Source organism: Octopus bimaculoides, chromosome 7 (assembly GCF_046866305.1).
Source record: "Octopus bimaculoides isolate indiv1 chromosome 7, ASM4686630v1, whole genome shotgun sequence".
Classification (NCBI taxonomy): Eukaryota; Metazoa; Mollusca; class Cephalopoda; order Octopoda; family Octopodidae; genus Octopus; species Octopus bimaculoides.
Genome location: NC_142934.1, coordinates 76,489,226 through 76,512,336, shown reverse-complemented (window position 1 = coordinate 76,512,336; position 23,111 = coordinate 76,489,226). Strand labels below are relative to the sequence as shown.

Sequence of the window (23,111 nt, the reverse complement as noted above, 5' to 3'; positions counted from 1 at the left end):
CCAATGAACAACGCAAATAGATTCTAGAAGAAGCAAACAGCTGTCTTATCTGACTCATTAAGCAAGTCAGATATGAGAGTTCTTTGCTATTATGCTCACTCCATGTGAAATTAACAAACCTCATCTTTTCTGCCAGGGATATAAAAACATGTCAGAAGACTGAATCAAAGTAAAATATGAATGGCAATATGTATAAGTGATTTTGTGGAATACCAGAATCAGATGAAGAAGTGGAGGTAGCATGAGAAGTTTTTCAAAAGACAGACTACAGTATGCAAGGCTTGAATCAGTTTCTGAAAGAAAATGTACCTCATTTGATGGATGACCAGAAGCATCTATATCAGAGAAACATGAAAAAATAAGAGAAGACACTCCTTCATTGATACTCCTGGCAGCACTGGCAATTTATCCCTGATAAATCTGCTTGCAAAAGTCTGCCAAAGGCAGCTTCTTGCAATTGTTGTTGCATCAAATGGCATTGCAGCAATACTTCTGGATGATGGAAGAACAACACCTTATGTGTTTAAGCTAGATTTCACATGATCTTCTATGAAATATTGAGAACTTGCTCAAGGACGAGCTCCAACAAAGATGCAAGTTGATTTAAGATGGTACCTACAACTACAAATGAGCAAGTCAAGTATTGAATCAGACAAAGCAAAATCTAAGAGATAAAACATATATAAGGGGAGAAGTAACCATTGTTTTTTGTTGGCAACTTCAGACAAGCTCTGGCTGTAATTCTTTGTGGATTCCAAGCTAATCAGATCAAAATTTATTTAGAAACATCATAACCATGACATCACACTTTACGACTTAGCATTACCATAAATATATGTATGGATAGCTGAGTTTACCAACCAACTACTCAAAATGGGAAAAACTTCTTGAAAGGGACACCAACAACCAAATTTAATCGTTATTTGGCCAAGTCATTGAAACAGAACAGGAACTGGTTGCCAGAATTGTTTCTAACATTCACATAGGCACAGGTATGGCTGTATGGTTAAGAAGTTTGCTTCCCAGCTATATGGTCTTGGGTTCAATCCCACTGCATGGCACCATGGGCAAATATCTTCTAGCATAGCCCTGGTCCAACCAAAGCTTTGTGAATGGATTTAGTAAACAAAAACTGAAAGAAGCCCATCGTATATATATGCGTGTGTGTGTGTGTGTATATATATATATATGTATATATATATGTATATATATATATATATATATATATATATATATATATATATATATATATATAGTCCAACAAGTAAGTAGTAGTATGAAACAGTAGAATTAGTTAACCCATTAGCATTTAAACCAGCCATATCTGGTCCAAATATTCTACTTGTTTTATGTTTAAGCTAGCCTGATCTGACCTCCTACAGCCACCCTACAAAATCATTTTAAAAATAAACAACCACACCATCAAAACCTCAAATCTATGAGATAATGCATAATTAATTCAAAACAATGTGAATGAAAAAAAAATAACATCTGACAAAGTAATTTGAATTCTAAATGTTTAAAGAATGAAATCTTGACTTACCCATTCTTTACTGACAAGCCAGCATCCCTGAGAAAGAGCAAAGAGCACGTTGAGTGTGCGCCTAGGCATACCACAGATTACATGTGTCGTGGACTTCTTCACAATGTCACTGATTACGCATTCACCCAGGGTTTTGGCTACAGATTTCACCATTTCTTGATCTCTAGAAGTACACCAAGTCATAGAAATATGAATTTTTAAACAGAAAAAAAAAATCAAGAAAAAAGAATTTTTTTTTTTATTAAAATGAATATCTGAATAAAGAAAATTTGGAACTAAAATAGAATCTAAAATATAAAAAAATATTTAATGTCACAGATTGTGATTTTGCTGGGGTTCCAACTTTAAAAGTTTTGATTAGCGAAACAAGTTTTGATTAGCGAAACAAGTTTTGATTAGTGAAACAAGCTGACCAAAAGGAACAAGCAAGATCCATTTTGTGAGAGATGCCTAACCAAACATCATCATCATCATTTAACATCTGCTTTCCATGCTGACATGAATTAGATAGTTTGCTAAGAGCTGACCAGCTGAAGGGCTGTTCAGGCTCCCCGTTTGATTTTGGTATGGTTTCTACAGCTGGATGCCCTTCCTAACACCAAACATAAACTTCAACAGTGCTGAAAGAGGTATCATGCTGCCACAGGCATAAAAATGATCAACCATACAAAACAACCCAGTGAAAAAAATTCCTCAACACAGGGGAGAATAAAAAAAAATCATTTGTAGAGTATCGTGTTTGGCAGAGGTACTCAGCTGAGGTGTACAAGAACATAACAGTGTACTTAGCATACGGGAAAGAGTATCATACACTTTTAGAGAATCATGGCCATGGCATGTGTAAGGACTTTCGAGCGAGATCGTTGCCAGTGCCCCTGGTCTGGCTCTTGTGAGGGTGGCACATAAAATACACCATTTGAGTGTGGCCGTTGCCAGTACCGCCTGACTGGCCTTCGTGCCGGTGGCACGTAAACGCACCCACTACACTCTCAGAGTGGTTGGCGTTAGGAAGGGCATCCAGCTGTAGAAACTCTGCCAAATCAGATTGGAGCCCGGTGCAGCCATCTGGTTTCACCAGTCCTCAGTCAAATCGTCCAACCCATGCTAGCATGGAAAGCGGACATTAAACGATGATGATGATGATGATGGTGGAATGGTAAAGACAGTACCCAAGCTGGAATTGCACTGTAGTCAGAAAGAAGCTGACATCTGGATATTTCGTCCTGAAGAGTATGCTCAGAAGCATCTTCATCAGCCAAAACCATCATCATCCACATCAGTTCCACTGGCAAAATTATTATTAAGAAGTTCATTTCACAATCATGAGGCTTTATTTTGATTCCACAGGGCTGCACCTCAGTAAACATTGCTGTTTATAGCCACAGATTGACCTATAACTTTTGACTGAAACTAGGCAGACAGAAACTGACGCACTGTACCTGTAATTCAAAGGTCGAACCTTTTCACACAGACATGCTAATTATGCTTGAGAATTATGCTAAGGTTACAAGTATCTGTAGTTTACTCAGCCACTTATATGCTAATCCAATGACGCTAATAGTTTTGTTGATCAAACAATTAAATGCGATTGGAAATTCTGACCATGGTCGATTTTTTTGCGAGAGTGGGGTTATAAAGAGAATGGATACTAATGTGCTCATTATTAGCAAGGGATGTGCACAGAAGAGGTGCCATAAACTTGACATCAAGTCCCTTTACAGTCAGCATGGTTTTTATGTTAATTTGGCCTTGGTTTGATTCAATGTATTCACCAGATGTGATTTTATAAATGGATTCTTTGAGAAAAGAAAGAACAAAACCTTCAAATTAGTAATCAAGCATGAATGGTACATACACGTTTTGAAAACGTGTATCTATTGGGTTGTCCAGAAAGTTCGTGCCGAGTTTTAAAGGAATGAAAAAGGTCAATAAATACTTGCCATTACATTTTTAATCAACCAAATATGAACCATTTTGTTGCATAATGCGTCTCTATCTTTCCTTTAACTTGAAAATACCCTCTTCTCAGAATCGAGGTGGCTTCATGGCAAATAAGTCGAAAAGTAAGCTACTATAAATCGGCACAAACTTTCTGGACAACCCAATAACATGTATATTATTCATTCCATCTGACAACTTAGTCCCTTGTCAGAAGCAATTGTATATCATACCATATGTATGAAGAGAAGAAAACATTAAATATTAGTGTCACCTGGCATGACATGTTCCAACATGGTACACATACACAAGAGTCATTTCCTCCAAACAAAGAACTTATAATGCATGCTAATTATCAAGCAGGTGTATTTTGCTGCAATTTAGAGCAAATGCCAGACGGTTCTTCCCAAATGCAATTTGGTTGTTGAATGAAACTAAAAACCTCGTAAGATGAAAAGTATTCCTTTACTAGACAAAAAAAAAAAACATGAAATTTGGAAAGAAATGTTAATATCGTAGAAATGGTATACTAGGTGTACCATCCATTAACAGGGGGTTTCATTAACTATACATTAAAAAAAAAACAACTCTATTTTGTATAATAATAAATAGTTGATGTACCACTGGTTAATACATATTTTCGTCAAATACAGGCTACAAAAATCAGTGAGTATCAACTGTATTTGGGGAGACTGAAAGTTTTCATTTCAAACTAGTCCACGATAATTTTAGGTTATCTACCACCTGTTACACGAAAATGTGAGATAGATTATATAAATGGTACATGGCTGATGGCAAGTCAGTTAGCAACGATAGTTGAGGTGTTAACATTCATAGTGTTCCTACTATTGCTAAAGTTAGGGAGTGACAATACTGAGATGAAAGATGCTACTGTGGAGTTTAGTAAACCCTTAAATTACCAAAAGTTTCATGCTACCTCTAATGAGGACAATACCATTAACATAAAGTTTACTTACGAGGTAGACATACTGGTCATCACCAAATATTTCTTGACAGGTCGAAGGTTCCTTGTAGTCAGAGACACAGTAGTAGGGAAGTCAAGTTTCCTTCGCTTGACTCTGGGCCCAAGAGTTTGGTCATCTGAGATAATGGTATCTGACTGGTCCAAGCAAGAGGAAGATGTCTGTTGTGACTCTCTGACTTGTTTCTCTTTCTCAATTTCCATCTCCCAAGCTTTACTCTCTTGAGAATTGTCTAAACTTCCCACACTCTTCCAAGACAACAAGGAAGACAGGGTGTTTGAGTTTTGTGTATTGCCATTTATCAATACTTCCTCCTGATTTACAGTGAAACTAGATATGTTAGTACCTACATCATCAGTTCTATAAGATGGAATGTTAGCATTTGATAAACTACTTGTTTTAGATGAGACATAGTCTTCATCACTAATACCAAGTACATGCATTGTCTCTCTGTGAGCAAATTTCTGTCTAGAAATCCTCTGAGATCTTTTGAAGCTTGTCAAACTTGTGTCACAGTCACTTGATAGTAATGAACTAGACAGATTTTCAATAGGACTGTTACTGAAAATGTCAGCTTCCTTGAAGACAGTGCTGCTCACATTCACATCAACATCCTCAGGAACATCACTAACATCTGTAGAAGAATTTTCAGCAGATTTCACATCTAATGATGAAGACATCATGGAACAGTATATCGATGACTTCATTGGTAAATCTGGACTGACTTTTATTTTGGCATTTTGATCCAGTTGATCGATTTCACTTACTGCTTTAGGATTCTGTTTTGTGTCATTTAAAACGTCGAGTTGATTTGGCAGACAAGTAAGATCGGACGACTTGGTGGGAACAAAAGACATTTGATTGTTGATAGAGAGATAAGATGCTGAAGCCAAACTGTCCTGTTGAGTGGAGCCATCAGAATTATGTAGCTTAAAACTCTCAGTCTTCAACATTTCTTTGTCTTCAGAAGGGCTACTGTTCTCTACATCAGAACCATCATCTACAAAGAATAAAACACAGTTTATTAGAAATTATTATTATCATATAGGCGCAGGAGTGGCTGTGTGGTAAGTAGCTTGCTTACCAAACACATGGTTCCGGGTTCAGTGCCACTGTGTGGCATCTTGGGCAAGTGTCTTCTACTATAGCCTCGGGCCGACCAAAGCCTTGTGAGTGGATTTGGTAGACGGAAACTGAAAGAAGCCCGTCGTATATATGTATATATATATATATATTTATGTGTGTGTGTGTGTGTGTGTGTGTCCCTAGCATTGCTTGACAACCGATGCTGGTGTGTTTATGTCCCCGTCACTTAGCGGTTCAGCAAAAGAGACCGATAGAATAAGTACTAGGCTTACAAAGAATAAGTCCCGGGGTCGATTTGCTCGACTAAAGGTGGTGCTCCAGCATGGCCGCAGTCAAATGACTAAAACAAGTAAGAGAATATTAAGGGGGCGAGCTGGCAGAATTGTTAGCATGCTGGATGATGCTTAGCGGTATTTTACCCATCACTATGTTCTGACTGTATTATATTGAGAAATAACATAACTCAAGCCCACACCTACTCCAAGAGAACCAAATGGGAATGTCACTAGAGTTCCCTATGCTGGTTATTCTGGAGAAATTTCCTTTTACTTTTATTTCACACAGTGTCAGCAGATACAGGTGGTCATCGAAAGTAGAAAAACAAATTGTTTACATTCGTGGTACACCAAACCACTTCAAAGCTTACTGGACCACAGAAGATGAGAGCTGAATGCCAACTTCCATGACCTTGGCTGCAGCAATCACACCAGTGGTTATTGAAGCAGCTGCAGCCACATCATCATCATAAGCATTCAAATCATTTAACATCCGTTTTCTATACTGGCATGGGTTAGATGGTTTGACAGGAGCTGGCAAGCCGCAAGAATGCACCAGGCTTCACTGTCCGCTTTGGCATTGTTTCTACAGCTGGATGCCCTTCTTAATGCCAGTAATAAAAAACAACAGCAATAACTTCTACTACAGCCACCTTTAAAAAAGAGAACATCAAGTTACTTAATATGATGTGCACCTTATATCAGCAAAAATACACATACACATATAAGATGATGTTAGACATAACAATGGGTTTGTTTTATCTTTCACTTGCTTCAGTCATTAGACAGTGGCCATGCTGGAGCACATCCTTGAAGAATTTCTGAACTGAATAAATCAACACCAACACTTACTTTTTTTAAGCATGGTACTTATTCTATGGTTATCTTTTTGTCAAACCACTAAGTTATGAGAATGTAAACAAACCAACGCTGGTTGTCTAGTGGTGGTTGGGGACAAACACAAAGACACACATGTATGACACACTTCTTTCAATTTGTCCATCAAATCCACTCACAAGGCTTTGGTTGGCCCAAGGCTGTAGTAGAAGACATTGGTGCCATGCAGTGGGACTGAACCCAGAACCATGTGGTTGGGAAGCAAACTTCTTAACTCATAGCCATTTCCATTTACCAAATTTCATACACAAAGTATTGGTCAACATTAGGTTACATTTGAAGACACATGCACAGGCTGCTATGCAGATGCAGTAATATTGAATCAAGAACTATCTGGGTGCATATTATGTGCATCATCATCATCATCATCGTTTAACGTCCGCTTTCCATGCTAGCATGGGTTGGACGATTTGACTGAGGACTGGTGAACCAGATGGCTACACCAGGCTCCAATCTGATTTGGCAGACAAGATGAGGACAAATATCCGTCAAATGTAAATGATGTAAATAATGTATCATCATCATTTAACGTCCATTTTCCATGCTGGCATGGGTTGAACAGTTTGGATCAGAGCAGGCCAGGCAGAGAGCTACACCAGGCTCCAATTGTGTGTTTTGGTTTGGTTTCTACAGATGGATGCCTTTTCTAACACCAACCATTTTACAGAGTGTATACGCTACTTTTTATTTGGCACTGGCACCAGCGCTATTTATGAGGCATGATTAATAGAACAGTATTCTCAGCACATAGAACAGCAAATTCACACAGTGAGCAGTTTTTCAAGTGAAGAAAAACAGTACAATGAAGGAGATGTACCTAGTTAAAGGGACTGTATAATACTTACTGAAGATCTGTTTCTGGAAAGAACGATGGCAAATAGGGGTGTTATCTGGAAGAGAAAAAAAAAGACAATAGAAAGATTATCTTAATTTACAACAATATCAACACTGAAGACAGGCTTAAAGGATACATGCACAGACATGCAGACACTTACACACATATACAGATACATACACACATTTCATTTCTTAGAATAAGTGTTGGGTACCAATAGACCACCCTCACTGAACTATATCTAACAGAACCACTTAATAAATGTGCATACAAATAAACTAACTCTCAAATCTTCATGCATACACATATATACATACACATGACCCCACCCCCATATCATCATCATCATCATTTAACGTCCGCTTTCCATGCTAGCATGGGTTGGACGATTTGACTGAGGACTGGCGAACAAGATGGCTGCACCAGGCTCCAATCTGATTTGGCAGAGTTTCTACAGTTGGATGCCCTTCCTAATGCCAGCCACTCCAAGAGTGTAGTGGGTGCTTTTACATGCCACTGGCACGAGGGCCAGTCAGACGGTACTGGCAACGGCCACGCTCAAATGGTGTTTTTTACGTGCCACCTGCACAGGAGCCAGTCCAGTGGCACTGGCAATGACCTCGCTTGAATGTTTTTTCACATGCCACCGGCACAATTGCCAGCAAGGCGACGCTGGTAATGATCACGCTCGAACGGTGCTATTTACGTGCCACCGGCACAGATTGTTAATAATATACTATGCTTAGTGTTCTGGTGTTCTCTAAAACGCTAATGATGAATGGTTGAGAGAGCTGTGCAAGCCACAGGTGTTGGTTTTCACTTTCATCATATTTATAATAGCTTAATAACTCTCCTGTTGACAAACAGTAATAAACGAAAATACTATATATACACAAATACAAATATATAGACATACAGTTACAAAACACACATAGAGTAGGAAACAACATAAACCTGAAAACAGTCTGACTAATTAAACTAGAAACAGAAGTTACTGTCACAAAATAGTTTTTGCATGCAGTACAGTTCATGGAAATATCAGTCACAGACTTGACAAGAATGGAGTAATAAAGTTATGGGAGAAACACAAACACATACCTTGGCTTCTGCTGTATTCAAGGAGTCTTTCCTTCATTCTCGGGGGTGTAGTTAAACGGGGTACATTTTGTTTGAACTGGAAAATAAACATTGTTTTTAATTAATGATCCTTCTTTATATTTTGAACAAACAATAACATCTAAAATTATGACTTAACAAGGGAGCCACTATGTAGTTATACGATATGCTAGAAATAGCAGCCAAATATAGCTCAAATCCTATCCATCTTTAAAAAACATAGAATAATGCAGTCCTAGATACAATGTGTGTAAGAAACAAGAACTGACTAGAAAGGAAGGAAGGATAAAAGTGACGAATAGAGGGAGGGAAAGAGTAAGGAATGCATGGTGCTGACTAGAAAGGAAGGAAGGATAAAAGTGACGAATAGAGGGAGGGAAAGAGTAAGGAATGCACAGTGCTGACTAGAAAGGAAGGAAGGATAAAGGTGACGAATAGAAAAGAGTGGTGATATTTAGTAGAGATGACCCAGAAGTTGTTCCTCTTTGATTACTATCACAAACAGCAGTAGCTTTCTTCAACCGAATACACATCGTTGATTGGTTGAAATTACTCAAACACAACATTAACATGAACATGAAATAACTTCTAAAATAGGAAATTTTGTCAAAAACGCACAAAGTATACCGTGTTCTACATGAGAAGTTCTACCACTATTTGAAGTTTCAAACTGTTTAGTTTAAAAAAATTAATTAAAAAAATATGTGATTGAGATGGAATAGATCCAAGGAGCCAAAGCTAAACACCTTTGACCCTTAGTCTGATATACTGGAACTGACTTCGGACTAAATGACATCATCATCATCGTCGTTTAACATCCGGTTTCCATGCTAGCATGAGTTGGACGTTTGACATTAAATGGTACAATGACAAACACCTTTTTAAGATATTTATCTAGTTATTTATTGAGACTTAGTCCATTACATCTAACAGCCTCCACAGTGAACAAGGGACACAAATCTGCTTACTCCAATGTAATTGACTTATCCCCTCCCCCTACAAAAAGTAGCCTCTATTACTTTACGGTTCAATGGTTAATGGATGGAAAGCTATTTATCAAGTTCTCAAAGTAATTGTCTTAAATTAGTAATGAAAATTTCATGTAAAATAGCAAAAAAAAAAAACACAAATTTATAGTAAACAGCCTGTCAAATATATGTATGTGTGTGTTTGCAGTTGTCATCTACTATTGCTTGACATCTAGTGTTGGTTTTTGTTACATCCCCATAAAAGAACCAATAGAAAAAGTATCAGCCTGAAAAACAAGTATGAGGTCGATTTGTTTGACTAAACCCTTCAAAGCAGTGCCCTAGAATGACCACAGTCCAATGACCGAAACAAGTAAAAGATATTGTATACAACACAAACTTTTATTTTGTCTTTCAGAGTAGAGGAGAATACAGTTGGTTATACTGGCATTTGTTCTTGACTGATGGTTTATTTTGTCAGCCCCCAAAAGATCTAAAGCAATGCTGACCCCATTCTGAGTTTTTAAGATTGCAACTAAACATAGCAAGGCATTTTCACTGCTGATCTAATGATATGACTGTCTCCTACTCCAGCAGAAATGACAGAGGTCACTCAAACAACACACATATACATGTGAAGTAGTCATACCTATGACCTTCAGGCCTCACAAGTGGTCATACCTATAATTTTGGGGCTTCATGAAGGCACTACAAATAACCAAGACCCTTGGCAATATGCTGTGCTTGAGAAGACCCATCAAGCCCAATAAAATTGAAGTCGTGGCAGATACTGGTGTCACACAACTGGCACCTATGCCAGTGGCACGTAAAAGCACCCAGCATACTGTAAAGTGGTTCGCATTAGGAAGGGCATCCAGCCATATAAACCATGCCAAATCAGACTGGAGTCTGGGGCAGTCCCTCAGCTTACCAGCCCTGATCAAACCGTCCAACCCATGCCAGCATGGACAACAGACATTAAATGATGATGATGATGATAATCATTGAGGAACAAAAATTATAAAAACAAGCATGAAATAAGAAAACAGAAAATAGAGCAAAAAGAAATACTTGTACTTACATCTGAGACAGGCGTGAAATAAACATCACTCAGACTAGAATTTTGTTGCTCATTTGTTTTATGAGAACGCTTCCTTCGACGACGGCACCGCTGGGAACTGTCTTCAAACTCCTCATTCAAGTTCTTGGGCTGCATGCATCGAAACCCCTGTAATATGTATATATACATATAAATATATTTGCTTGCATGCATGGGTGGGTAGATACAAACACACACACACACAAGAGCATGCACAAAGATGTGTGAATGTGGTACATTTCAATTTTATGAATTTTTGATCAAACAAAAAGTAAAATAGGTTTGTGTGGGAAGATAGAAGCCAATGAAGATAAACTGGGGGAATGATTTTGGAAAGTAACAGAAAGTAAGGAAGGGAGGACAAGCAGGAAAGAAGGAATATAGAAGAGGGAGAAGAGGAAACTTCAAGGAATGGATTTTTCTGTCTAGAATTCTGACAGATTTTATTTGAAAAATATATCTGTGTATACAAGACCACATGGACTTCTCAGTACAGTCAGACTTGTGAAAAACAAGTCCAACATTTTTTAATGCTTGCATGGAAAAAGAACATAAAAAATGATGATTTTCTATGGCTGGATGACTTTCTTGCCAATCCTCAACTGCTTCCAAGCAAGGTAAATACTTCAAGGCCAGACATGTTTTTGGAGAATACTGGAAATGAATGACACTGCTTGTATGACAGCGATGCTCATTTACAGCTATCATGTAATGCCAAAGCAAAGAGACAAAACATGCACATAAGTGTATACATGCACATACAATAGGATTCTTTCAGTTTCTGTCTGCAAAATCCACTCACAAGGCTTTGGTTGACCCAGGTCTACTGTAAAAAAAACCCTCGCCCAAGTTGCCAACTTATTAAGCACAGGCATGCCTGTATCTATACATTTATATAAATATTTAATGTCCCTTTTACTGTAGTGACAGAGATTGGATGCTTTGACAGGAACCAACTAGTTAGAGGGCTGCTTTGGCATGGTTTCTACAGCTGGACTCCCTTCCTAACACCAACCACTTTTTTTTGTGGCACCAACTTTTGTGAAGCCACCAAGTACTCACAAGATAAGACCCCCCCACGTGAGAGGAGCATAGTATTGAAGGTTGTGAATGCATGATTGAGGAACAGGAATGAGTGCCTTGCTGAAGAAATAAATTCACTGCTCCCCCAGCAGGAGAGAGGAGGGGGAGGTACATATCCTCAAGGTACAAAGTGAATAAGAGAAAGAGTTTAGGGATAGAGAAACAAAAAAGTGGGTAGGCAAGTAAGTGCATTAGAGTATATGAAAAGAGTGTGATAGAAGATTAGAAATGGGCAGTTTGGAGGGAGGAAATAAGAGTGGGTCAGGGTGGCAGAAGAGATGATAAAGGACAGAAGTAGGGATACAATGTGAAGTGTAGGGAGACAGATGGTATCATTAACAGCATTTGAGTAAGTAGTACCACAGATAGAAGATTGAAGGGATGAGTATAAGAAGATGGAGGGAGGTTTGACAGGACCTCAGTTTTGCTGAGATGGACAAAGCAGTTTACTGACCACTGACAACCACACCCCTACTCCCAATTATATCTGAGTCAAGCAAGAGTAAAAAGGGGCAGTAATAGCCAATGAGAAGTTCTAGTTTGGAAATGAAAACAGAATTGAAAACCAAAATAACACAACCCACAAAAATATGCATAGTTACCTTGGCTCGTTTCTTAGGAAATATACTAATAATTTCTGCTTCAGCTATATTATGTGGTGTACTGACAAAGAATGCCTCTTCATCTGCATGCTGTAGGCTTCTTTTGCAACTAAATCAAAGAAACAATGCATTAAAAACAGTGAAAGCAAACAAAAATTTCCAAGTAGAATTTCATTAGGACCTCATATCACTACATATAAACTATGATTATCATTGTTGTGGTTTAGTCAAAGACATTCAAGCCATAACAATCCTGTCTTTTTCCAGAGTGACATGTCCTTTGGACCACATTGTAGATGGTATTATTTTCTAAGGTGGTTAGGTATGATTTAAAAGACTCAGCTGTTTTTTCTAGCAAGTCAAGTGACCATATAGATATTCCCGCAGGTCAGAGCGTCATGGTCACACAAGTGAGGTTGTTCGTTTCCAGTCTTCCATGAAAAACATGTCTGGTCATGGGATTGGAAACATGTGAAGGTTAGTGACAGGAAGGGCATCCGGCTGTAGAAATTCTGCCTCAATAAATTCCATCCATGGACAAGTGGATATTAAATAAGGATGATTTGGATTGTTTCTTTGCATGCATGCATGCATGTATGTATGGATGGCTGTATATACACTAGCTTAAAAGCTGTCCTATTGGGCAGCTTTTAAGCTAGTATATAGCTTTTAAGTGGAGGCGCAATGGCCCAGTGGTTAGGGCAGCGGACTCACGGTCATAGGATCGCGGTTTCGATTCTCAGATCGGGCGCGTTGAGAGTGTTTATTGAGCGAAAACACCTAAAGATCCACGAGGCTTCGGCAGGGGTGGCAAACCCTTCCACCACAACTTTCTCTCACTCTATCTTCCTGTTTCTGATGTACCTGTAATTCAAAGGGTCAGCCTTGTCACACTCTGTGTCACGCTGAATATCCCCGAGAACTACGTTAAGGGTACACATGTGTCTGTGGAGTGCTCAGCCACTTGCACGTTAATTTCACGAGCAGGCTGTTCCGTTGATCGGATCAACTGGAACCCTCAACATCATAAGCGACGGAGTGCCAACAATACAATAGCTTTTAAGCAACTGACCCTGAATGGGAAGATCTGCAAACAGATCTCTGACTTGTTTTGGAGAATTTGTTCCAATTGCTTTCTCCAGAGCCATATCCCAATGATGATATTCCTTGCAAAAAATCGTGTAAAAAACATCACCAAAAACAATTGCAGTAATGAAAGCATAGGAATCCAAAATTTCAGGATTGCAGGTCCGGATTCAGACCGGAATGTTTTTAATTTACTCGCAGAATTAGCTTTCAGATTATAAAAATTGTTATCATACAAAAAAATTTGTCGCACAAAGTCACGTAAAAAAATCATCGAATACAATCACAGTAATGAAAACTTGCGAATCCATAATTTCAGGATTGTGGGTCTGGACTCAGCCCGGAATGTTTTTAATTTACTCACGGAGTCAACCTGATTTCAAAATATGATATATGTTGGGCTACGGTCTCTAGGAGTATTGTTGAAAAAGAGTGACACACTGACATACACATTTATTAAATTTTCATCATCATTGTCGGTTAACGTCCATTTTCCATGCTGGTATGGGTTGGACAGTTTGACTGACGTCTGGAAGCCAGCAATTGCACCAGGCTCCAATCTGATCCGGCAATGTTTCTACAGCTGGATGCCCTTCCTAACGCCAACCACTGAGAGAGTGTAGTGGGTGCTTTTTATGTGCCACAGCACAGGAGCCAGCCAGACGAGCCTGGCATTGATCACATTTAGATGGTGCTTTTTACGTGCCACCGGCAAGGGAGCCAGTCTGGGGACACTAGCATCAGCCAGGTTCGGATGATGCTTTTTATGTGCATATATATATATATAGACGACTGGCTTCTTTCAGTTTTTGCCTGCCAAATCCACTCACAAAGCTCGGGATGGCCCAGGCGACGAGCTAGCAGAATCATTAGCACACCAGGTAAAATGCTTAGCAGTATTTTGTCTTGCCATTAGGTTTTGAGTTCGAATTCCACCAGGGTCGACTTTGCCTTTCATCCTTTCGAGGTCAATAAAATTAGTACCAATTCCGTACTGGGGTTGATGTAATCGGCTTAATCCCCTCCCCCAAAATCTGAGGCATTGTGCTTCCAGGAGAAAGGATTTATTAAAGTTGAAAAAGTGTGAAACACTAACATTCACATTTATCATATTAGATGTGTTTGATTTTGGGGAAACTTTATTTCATTTAAAGTGTATTTTATATGTGTGTGTATTAAAGAAAGCAAAAAATAAAACAAAAATGAGTGTTCAGTATGTTGGCGACTGGAATTTGTCAAATTTCTCTTAAATGAAGTTGTACATCATCTCCCTCTTTTATTACTCCCACTGCCACCATCAACACAACTACTTTTAATAAAACATCAACTCTCCCTAAATTTCTTAGTCTCTTTCTCTCTCTCTCTCTCTGTTTTCGCCACCGCCCTCACCATCTCTATGCCTACTATTACTCTTACCCCATCATGAGTAATAGTAGGACTATCATTGAATAGTGAGAGAGGGGGTCTAAGTGTGACACACTGACATACAGAAATTAGTTTTCACATTTATTATATTAGATATCAGCTTTCCATGCTGGCGTGGTATGATGGCTTTATGGGATTCAATTGGCCATGACCAGCTTTAATGTCTTGTTTCTGATATGGTTTCTACAAGTGGATACCCTTCTTAACACCAACCACTTTACAGAGTGGAACTGAGTGCAATTTTTCATGGCACACATACCCATAAATCTCCGTTTCAAATTTTGGGACAAGGCCAGCAATTTGGGAGAAGGCAATAAGTCGATTATATTGCCCCCCACCCACCATGGTTAACAGGTACTTATTTTATTCACCTCAAAAGGATGAAAGGCAAAGCTGATCTCAGTAGAACTTGAGCTCACAACATATAGACAGATGAAATGTTGTTGTTGGCACTCCGTCGCTTACGACGTCGAGGTTCCAGCTGATCCGATCAACGGAACAGCCTGCTCGTGAAATTAACATGCAAGTGGCTGAGCACTCCACAGACACGTGTACCCTTAACATAGTTCTCAGGGATATTCAGCGTGACACAGTGTGACAAGGCTGACCCTTTGAATTACAGGCACAACAGAAACAGGAAGTAAGAGTGAGAGAAAGTTGTGGTGAAAGAATACAGCAGGGTTCGCCACCATCCCCTGCCGGAGCCTCATGAAGCTTTAGGTGTTTTCGCTCAATAAACACTCACAATGCCCGGTCTGGGAATCAAAACCATGATCCTATGACCGCGAGTCCGCTGCCCTAACCACTGGACCACTGCGCCTCCACATAGATGAAATACCGCTAAGCATTTTGCCTGGCATGCCAACGATTCTGCCAGCTTGCAACCTTACACATACCCATAAACATTAACTCACCTATCCACCCACAAAACTGACACCAGTGGGATACCTAGTTTCTTGGCACGGTCCCATGTTCGTTTGGTTCCATCTTTGAATATAACATGGGTGACTTCATTATTTAGCTTGGGTGAAATGCGGGCACCTAGTTTCTCCAGTTCTATGGCGACTTCTTTACTGCGATTCTCACTTTTGGACCTCACTTCCACATAAGCTACCACTTCTGCAACAAAAAGGAATAGAAAATATGGTGAAAGATAATGTGTATACATACACACAAACACAGAGAGCATATTGTGTTTATTAATGGTGTAGTTAACAGGTGTCACTGTGCTGTTTATAACTGCTAGAGTTAACAGGTGTCGCTGTGCTGTTTATAACTATTGTAGTTAACAGGTGTCACTGTGCTGTTTATAACTGCTAGAGTTAACAGGTGTCGCTGTGCTGTTTATAACTATTGTAGTTAACAGGTGTCACTGTGCTGTTTATAACTGCTAGAGTTAACAGGTGTCGCTGTGCTGTTTATAACTGCTAGAGTTAACAGGTGTCGCTGTGCTGTTTATAACTATTGTAGTTAACAGGTGTCACCGTGCTGTTTATAACTGTCGCGGTTAACAGGTGTCACTAATGCAGTTAACAGGTTCCACTGTAATTCCCGTTGTTCAACACCCAAGTCAACCAACTATCAAAAGTATTCCAACTATGACCATCCCATATTTTTATCTTTTTACCAGACCATATTATGCTATGTATCCCCCCTTTTTTTTTGTTTGTTTGTTTATGGTAGTTTGTGATAAGGAGATCTGGCTGCTAATTATAGCAAATCAAGTAACCTACAGAGTCTCCCTCATTATAGTTAATAGGTGTTGCTGCAGGTGTATATCAGTGTTTATATTACTTGCTGTGGTTGATAGGTGTTATTGTGACTAGTATCATTGAGTATATTTATTGCTTACAGTAATGTCTGCTGCAGTGTGTATATAGTTCTTAGGAGTTGTTGTGGTTAATTGATACTAGTGTGTGTGTTTCCTTAATTCTTTGCATCTCAATCCTTCATCATCATCATCATCAACATCGTTTAACGTCCGCTTTCCATGCTAGCATGGGTTGGACGATTTGACTGAGGACTGGTGAACCAGATGGCTACACCAGGCTCCAATCTGATTTGGCAGAGTTTCTACAGCTGGATGCCCTTCCTAACGCCAACCACTCCGACAGTGTAGTGGGTGCTTTTACGTGCCACCGGCACGAAGGCCAGTCAGGTGGTACTGGCAATGGCCACACTCAAAATGGTGTATTTTATATGCTACCTGCACAGGAGCCAGTCCAGCAGCACTGGCACGATCTCGCTCGAATGTCTTTACACGTGCCACCGGCACAAGTGCCAGGAAGGCGATGCTGGGCACAGGTGCCATCACGATTTCACTTTTGCTTGCCCCAACAGGTTTTCACAAGCCAAGTTTCATGTCCAATGAAGAAGACGACGTTGGCATGAACACCATAAAACCCAAGTACCATGATGAACTAATGATAGAGCCTTTGCATCAGTAATTCTCAACCAGGACCCATACAGCCCTTGTGGTGCACATAGGATTTTTTGTTAACATTTATGAGCAATAAATAGCTTAGACTTCTACAATACACCAAACAATTTTAACAATTTTTTAAATAAGATTCCCAATAATATTTAATAATAAAAATAGGATTTTTTAAGCATTGAATGGCTGGGAGGGTCCACCACAGTAAAATAAGAATCAAAGGGGTCCATAGATAAAAAAAAAGGGTTGAGAACCATTGCTCTATATGCTTGCTTCATTTGGTAAAAATAGTTTAATTCCCTTCAAATTACTATCTACTGTCTTCAAAAAGGAAAGCACATTAGATAATGTTCTCTGAGATGTCATTTTGTCTGAAGAAAGGCAGGTTGAAGCGCTTTTGATCATGTGTATACTTGGTTAGGTCTGACCTGGAGCTAAACAACAACATAAAAGCTATGAAATCAAACATTTCCATACAAAATATTTTATTACTGGCGTGGCTGTGTGGTAAGAAGCCAGCTGAATCTATCATCAAGATTGTGCTCCCTCCTTCCCTCAACAGGGAAAGGAAGGCTTGCTTTTCCTGCGTAGTAGCCATACTGAAAGAAACAGTATGGAAGATGCGTGTAAGAGGCATAGTAACGGATACCTTTGTATCTGGCCAGGGTTTAGTTAACTTTTTTTGCTACCAGCTCAGTAGTAAAATCAGGCTGGAGAAGAGGTACCTGCTACGAGACAGATGCATGAGAAGATGGAAGCCTGTGACGAGGAAGCTGGGAGTGTTTGGCACCAGGTAAGTGGGAGCCAAAAACAAGGGAAAAGAAAAGCAAGGGGTCTACCCTGATGGTCGGATGCCTATCCTTCAGGAAAGCCATTACAAATTGCATCTGTAATGAACAATACTTCAATCGAACATTGCAAATAATTTTTATTGTGTATCTAAATTGTAAATATTTAATCGATACAGCTACTTCACCCCTTTTATGTTTGTCTGTCCTTGTTCGTCCCCTCTTTGTAATGCCTTTATGGTTCTGGGTTCAGTCTCACTGTGTGATACCTTGGGCAAGTGTCTTCTACTATAGCCTCTGGTAGACAGAAATTGAAAGAAGCTGGACTTCTCAGGCGAAGTGACAAAGGGCTGAGACACCTGGCGCCGGGTCGTACTCAAGACCCGCACCCTGCAGCAGAAGTGTTAAGACCGATCCTTCTAGTGGTGTAAAGGACTCGTAGCGGTGCCGCGTAAAAGTGCCCGTGCGACGCCACGTAAAAGCGCCCGTGCAGTGTCAGGTAAAAGCACCCAGCACACTCTGTAAAGTGGTTGGCGTTAGGAAGGGCATCCAGCCGAAGAAACCACATCAGATCAGACTGGAGTCTGGTGCGTCCCACCCACTCACCTCAGCTTGCCAGCTGTGGTCACACCGTCCAACCCATGCCAGCACGGACAACGGACGTTAAATAGTAGTGATGATGATGATGAGTGTGTTGGTATGTTTACGTCCCTGTAACCTAGCGGTTCGGTACAATAAGTACCAAATTTTAAAAAATAAGTGCTGGGATCGCTACATTCGACTAAAAATTCAAGGCGGTGCCCCAGCATGGCCGCAGTCTAATAACTGAAACAAGTAATAGATAAGATACCTTACCTTCAAGAACTTCATGTTTTGCTTTGGTATCCTTCAAACTTTCCATCATAGCTGACTTAGATAAATCAACATTTGAAATTGATTTCTCACGTGGAAATAACATGGGAAGGTTTCCTTTGATTCACAGAGAAAAGCACGTGTCAACAACAGTAGATTTGAAGGAAGGAAATTCCATACGTAAACATTACATTTTCTTCCGAATTAGCCAAATGCATCATTGTTCTTTTTCGGGACTGGAAAGAGCAATCCTCCTGGAATAAAACGTAAGAAATAACTTAAACACACCATTAGAATTAACAAATAACAGTTAACATGCTTCACACCAAGTAATTTTTAAAATACTGTTCATCATAAATCTCCGCTGTTGAAATTCCGAGTACCAATTTGTGACCTTTCAGTTTCCAATATGTATGTATATATATATATATATATATATATATATATATATATATATATATATATATATATACATACATACACACATACACACGAGTGAACAAAAAAGAAATAGCACTCAACACATTTGCTAGGACTTACGTATATTGATGAAATGAATCCAGTCTTGCGCGCCCACAAACTTCAAGTCTGTTATTATATAAATATATACATTTACATCACATCCTGATCATGTTAAGTGAATTAAAAAAAAAAATTGTTTGTGAATATATTGCGACATCTAATCTATAGCTTATTTTTAACAATGACGAAATCAATCAGAGAGTTAATACTTGATTTTGGCTAAAGTATTGATTATCTTATTTATTTCATCATTGTTAAGAATAAGCTATGAATTAGATTAGATTCCGCAATATATTCACAAACAATTTGTTTTTGTTAATTCACTTAACATGATTAAGACGTAATGTAAATACTGTAAATAAAATGTTTAAATACATACAAGAATCACACTAAAGTCTAGATACATTAATATTAAGCAAAAGTGAGAGAAGGAAATTGAATTAACACTTCAAGAAAACATTTTACATGACAGGTCTCAGTCCAAAAAGTTGATGTTTAATTCATCTGTAGACCTAACAATTATGTCGTGTTGTTTTCGTTGTCATATATCTTATAGCAGTTGTAAATTTCTCTGTGAGAAATCTACAACTATCCAGTATGTGTTTACCGTTAATAAAACAGGAAAATATATAAATAATCCAACTTACAATTAAAAACAAAATAAAAATAGCGGCAACGACAAGGTATTTGAAAGTAGCGCCATATCACTTTAGTCAGCTTCTTAGAAGTCTTTTTAAATAGCTGCCTACAGACATTTAAAAAAATTATAAATTTTTGTTAATTAATGTGAATATATTAATATTTTAATTAATAAGTAAAAAATATTTCATACAATATTTAAATATTTACGAGTTTAAATAAACATAACATGAAAAAAATAAATTACGAAACGTCGGATAACATTACAACAATAATAACAATGGCTTTCGCGATAATAAATTTCTTTAAAGGAAGTGGAAGATATTTTTTTAAATTGTCTCGCGAGAATACAAAATAGTTTATGTAAAGTTTACTAAAAGTAATTGAGTTATGTCACAACTGTCTTATTCTACACAAATAGCATTATTGAGTATCCTATTTCATATTCAAATAAAATGGTGTTGTCATATCTGTACTATCAGAATCTAGGACATCGCCACTGCCAGTGACCATGACCCTACGTGACACCTCCAGAAACTTACTTTGTGCCTACACACGCACACACACACTCAAACATTTATGCGTATGTGTGTAAACCTAGGCAGTAGACATACAAACATGACAAATTTATCTATTTTTCTAAAGACTGAAAAATTTATGAACAGCCTCAATCGATTTTGGAACATTATTGGGTTCTCACCAGAGGTGTGTACATTTATATGTGTGTATGTGTGTGCGCGTGTGTGTAAATATACAAATACGATCCAGGGATCTGTGTGTAGGAAGTTTGTAGGCAGCCAATATAGCGAGCAAAATGAATAGTATATGATGAGATGCAATAACAATTTATTCTTTTTTACTCTAGGCACAAGACCCGAAATTTGGGTGGGGGACAGTCGATTTGATCGACTCCAGTATGCAGGATCTTTTCACTTTCATCCTTAGTACGCAACTGGTACTTAATTTATCGACCCTGAAAGGATGAAAGGCAAGGTCGACCTCGGCGGAATTTGAACTCAGAACGTAAAGACAGACGAAATACCGCAAAGCATTTCACCCGGCGTGCTAACGTTTCTGCCAGCCCGCCGCCTATCAATAACAATTTATTGACATCAAGAGTCATGCACTTTTTCCTATATCGAAGTTGCAAAGAAATTTGATAAGCTGATAATTTTTATACAGCTTACTGTTAGCAACTAATGCTCCTAAAAATGCGAATAAAATTCCAAACTGAGGGAATGGAACAGATAAAATGTATGTTACATATGTTTCTTGACTAGCTGTCGCTCATTACGCAAGTGTTATATTGATAGAAAAGGTAAGACAACAAAAGAAAGAATTATGTAAATAGAGGAATTTATCTGTAAATAATATGTGACAATTATTCGGTATTCGGTAGCCATGATAAAACTCCGAGTTTCGGATGTCAGGGCGGAAACCCACGCCGCTATCTCTTCAGTTATCTGGCCATCGAAAAAATGCTATCTCAAAATGCTATAGCATTTTTTCGATGGCAGCGTGGATTTCTGCCCCGACATCCGAAACTCGGAGTTTTATCATGGCTACCGAATAATTGCTACATATTATTTACAGATATATGTATATGTATATTCTTCAAAAGTCCGAAATATCAGTATGATATATATATATATATATATATATATATATATATATATATATATATATATATATATACATATATATATATATATATATATATAAAATACTGAAATTTCGATCTTTTGAAGAATTAAAAAAATTTCCTGACGCAAATTTTGAAACCTGACTCCAGGACATGTCCTAAAAAATATGGATGCATGGTAACTTTACCATAAAGTATTCTAGACATGAACCGAATTATAATAGAGGACTTCTACTGTCAGTTTCCTAATGTATTCAGACATGATACAATTGTTTTCAAAGACACTGAGGTAAAAAAGATGTTAATATTTTTCTAACTACTTTAATTTTATTTCTTTAAGAAGAAAATATCGGTGCTACTTTGGCGTATGATCTGCAAGGGATATTACTTTAGTTTACTTTTCAATTTCTAAAATCCCGTAAGATTTTTTTCAAAATTCTTACTATTTTAATAAGAAAACCCTATAATAGTTAAAACAAGCACGTAGATCACCCACCAAAGTAAATTTGCTCACGTAGATCACACGGAAAGTAGCACTAACACAAAGTAAACTAAAAAGTAACCTAAAGTAATCTCCCTTTAAGTTGTAGATCACACGCCAAAGTGGCACCTTCCTTTTTCTTAAGAAATGATGTGAATTTTGTGCTGGTTTCCTGTGAAAATGCAACTGCCTTTGTCTCGTTGTAGATCACATTGTAAAAATCTTTACTCAACATCTTATGGGGGGGGGGGTCTTTAGAAATTGATAAGTAAACTAAAAAGTAATCTCCCTTGTAGATCACATGCCAAAGTAGCACCAAAAATCTCAAGAATAATAGCATGAAACGGTAAAAAAAAGGAATACAAGAGGATACCATAAAAATATTTTCAGTGCTCTTTCTGGGTTAGAAAAAAGTGACTGTGCCCAACCTATAATATGACAGCATCAAAATACCATATTTTAGTTGTACATACAAGCATAGAATAATCACATGCTAAAATAATAGTACTTAAAGGATGAGTAATATGACGTCATAAGTAACTGACCCATTTCGAAAGCATGACGGTATATCCTGCCATTCCTTTCACACACATGATCAAGTTTCAGTCAAATTTTGACTTGCAGATTATCATTATCTTTTGTTGTATTCATATAAATGTCGATGTGTTTAATTATATGATGACACTGCCTAACAAGGTTAGGATCAACAGAATGCCTTGGATTATTTCGTTGTCAATACTCTTCTTCACAGTCGTCGAGCAATCACAAGGAAATCCAGAGCAACCACAAGGGAATTCTTATACTAATATGTGAATAC

The 23,111-nt window shown here is 38.2% G+C and overlaps 1 protein-coding gene across 5 annotated transcripts in view; it reads right to left on the bottom strand.

Annotated features, from left to right (window-relative positions):
* LOC106878145 (microcephalin) overlaps nucleotides 1-22,797 on the bottom strand; it is a 29,004-nt gene extending 6,207 nt beyond the window's left edge. The window contains exons 1-11 of one of the 5 annotated variants that reach the window (XM_014927267.3): nucleotides 22,668-22,797; nucleotides 20,180-20,277; nucleotides 19,551-19,598; nucleotides 19,014-19,264; nucleotides 15,851-16,055; nucleotides 12,426-12,534; nucleotides 10,723-10,869; nucleotides 8,656-8,731; nucleotides 7,568-7,612; nucleotides 4,459-5,464; nucleotides 1,544-1,706 (exon numbers count right to left, since the gene is read on the bottom strand). In XM_014927267.3, coding sequence (XP_014782753.2) covers nucleotides 1,544-1,706; nucleotides 4,459-5,464; nucleotides 7,568-7,612; nucleotides 8,656-8,731; nucleotides 10,723-10,869; nucleotides 12,426-12,534; nucleotides 15,851-16,055; nucleotides 19,014-19,116 — 1,854 coding nt within the window. In that variant the 5' untranslated portion in view covers nucleotides 19,117-19,264; nucleotides 19,551-19,598; nucleotides 20,180-20,277; nucleotides 22,668-22,797. Of the gene's footprint in view, nucleotides 1-1,543; nucleotides 1,707-4,458; nucleotides 5,465-7,567; nucleotides 7,613-8,655; nucleotides 8,732-10,722; nucleotides 10,870-12,425; nucleotides 12,535-15,850; nucleotides 16,056-19,013; nucleotides 19,265-19,550; nucleotides 19,599-20,179; nucleotides 20,278-20,438; nucleotides 20,685-22,667 lie in introns of those variants that run through there. The other 4 variants (XM_089355542.1, XM_014927265.3, XM_014927268.3 and 1 more) reach the window with 4 other exon arrangements.
* Nucleotides 22,798-23,111: the final 314 nt, after the last annotated feature.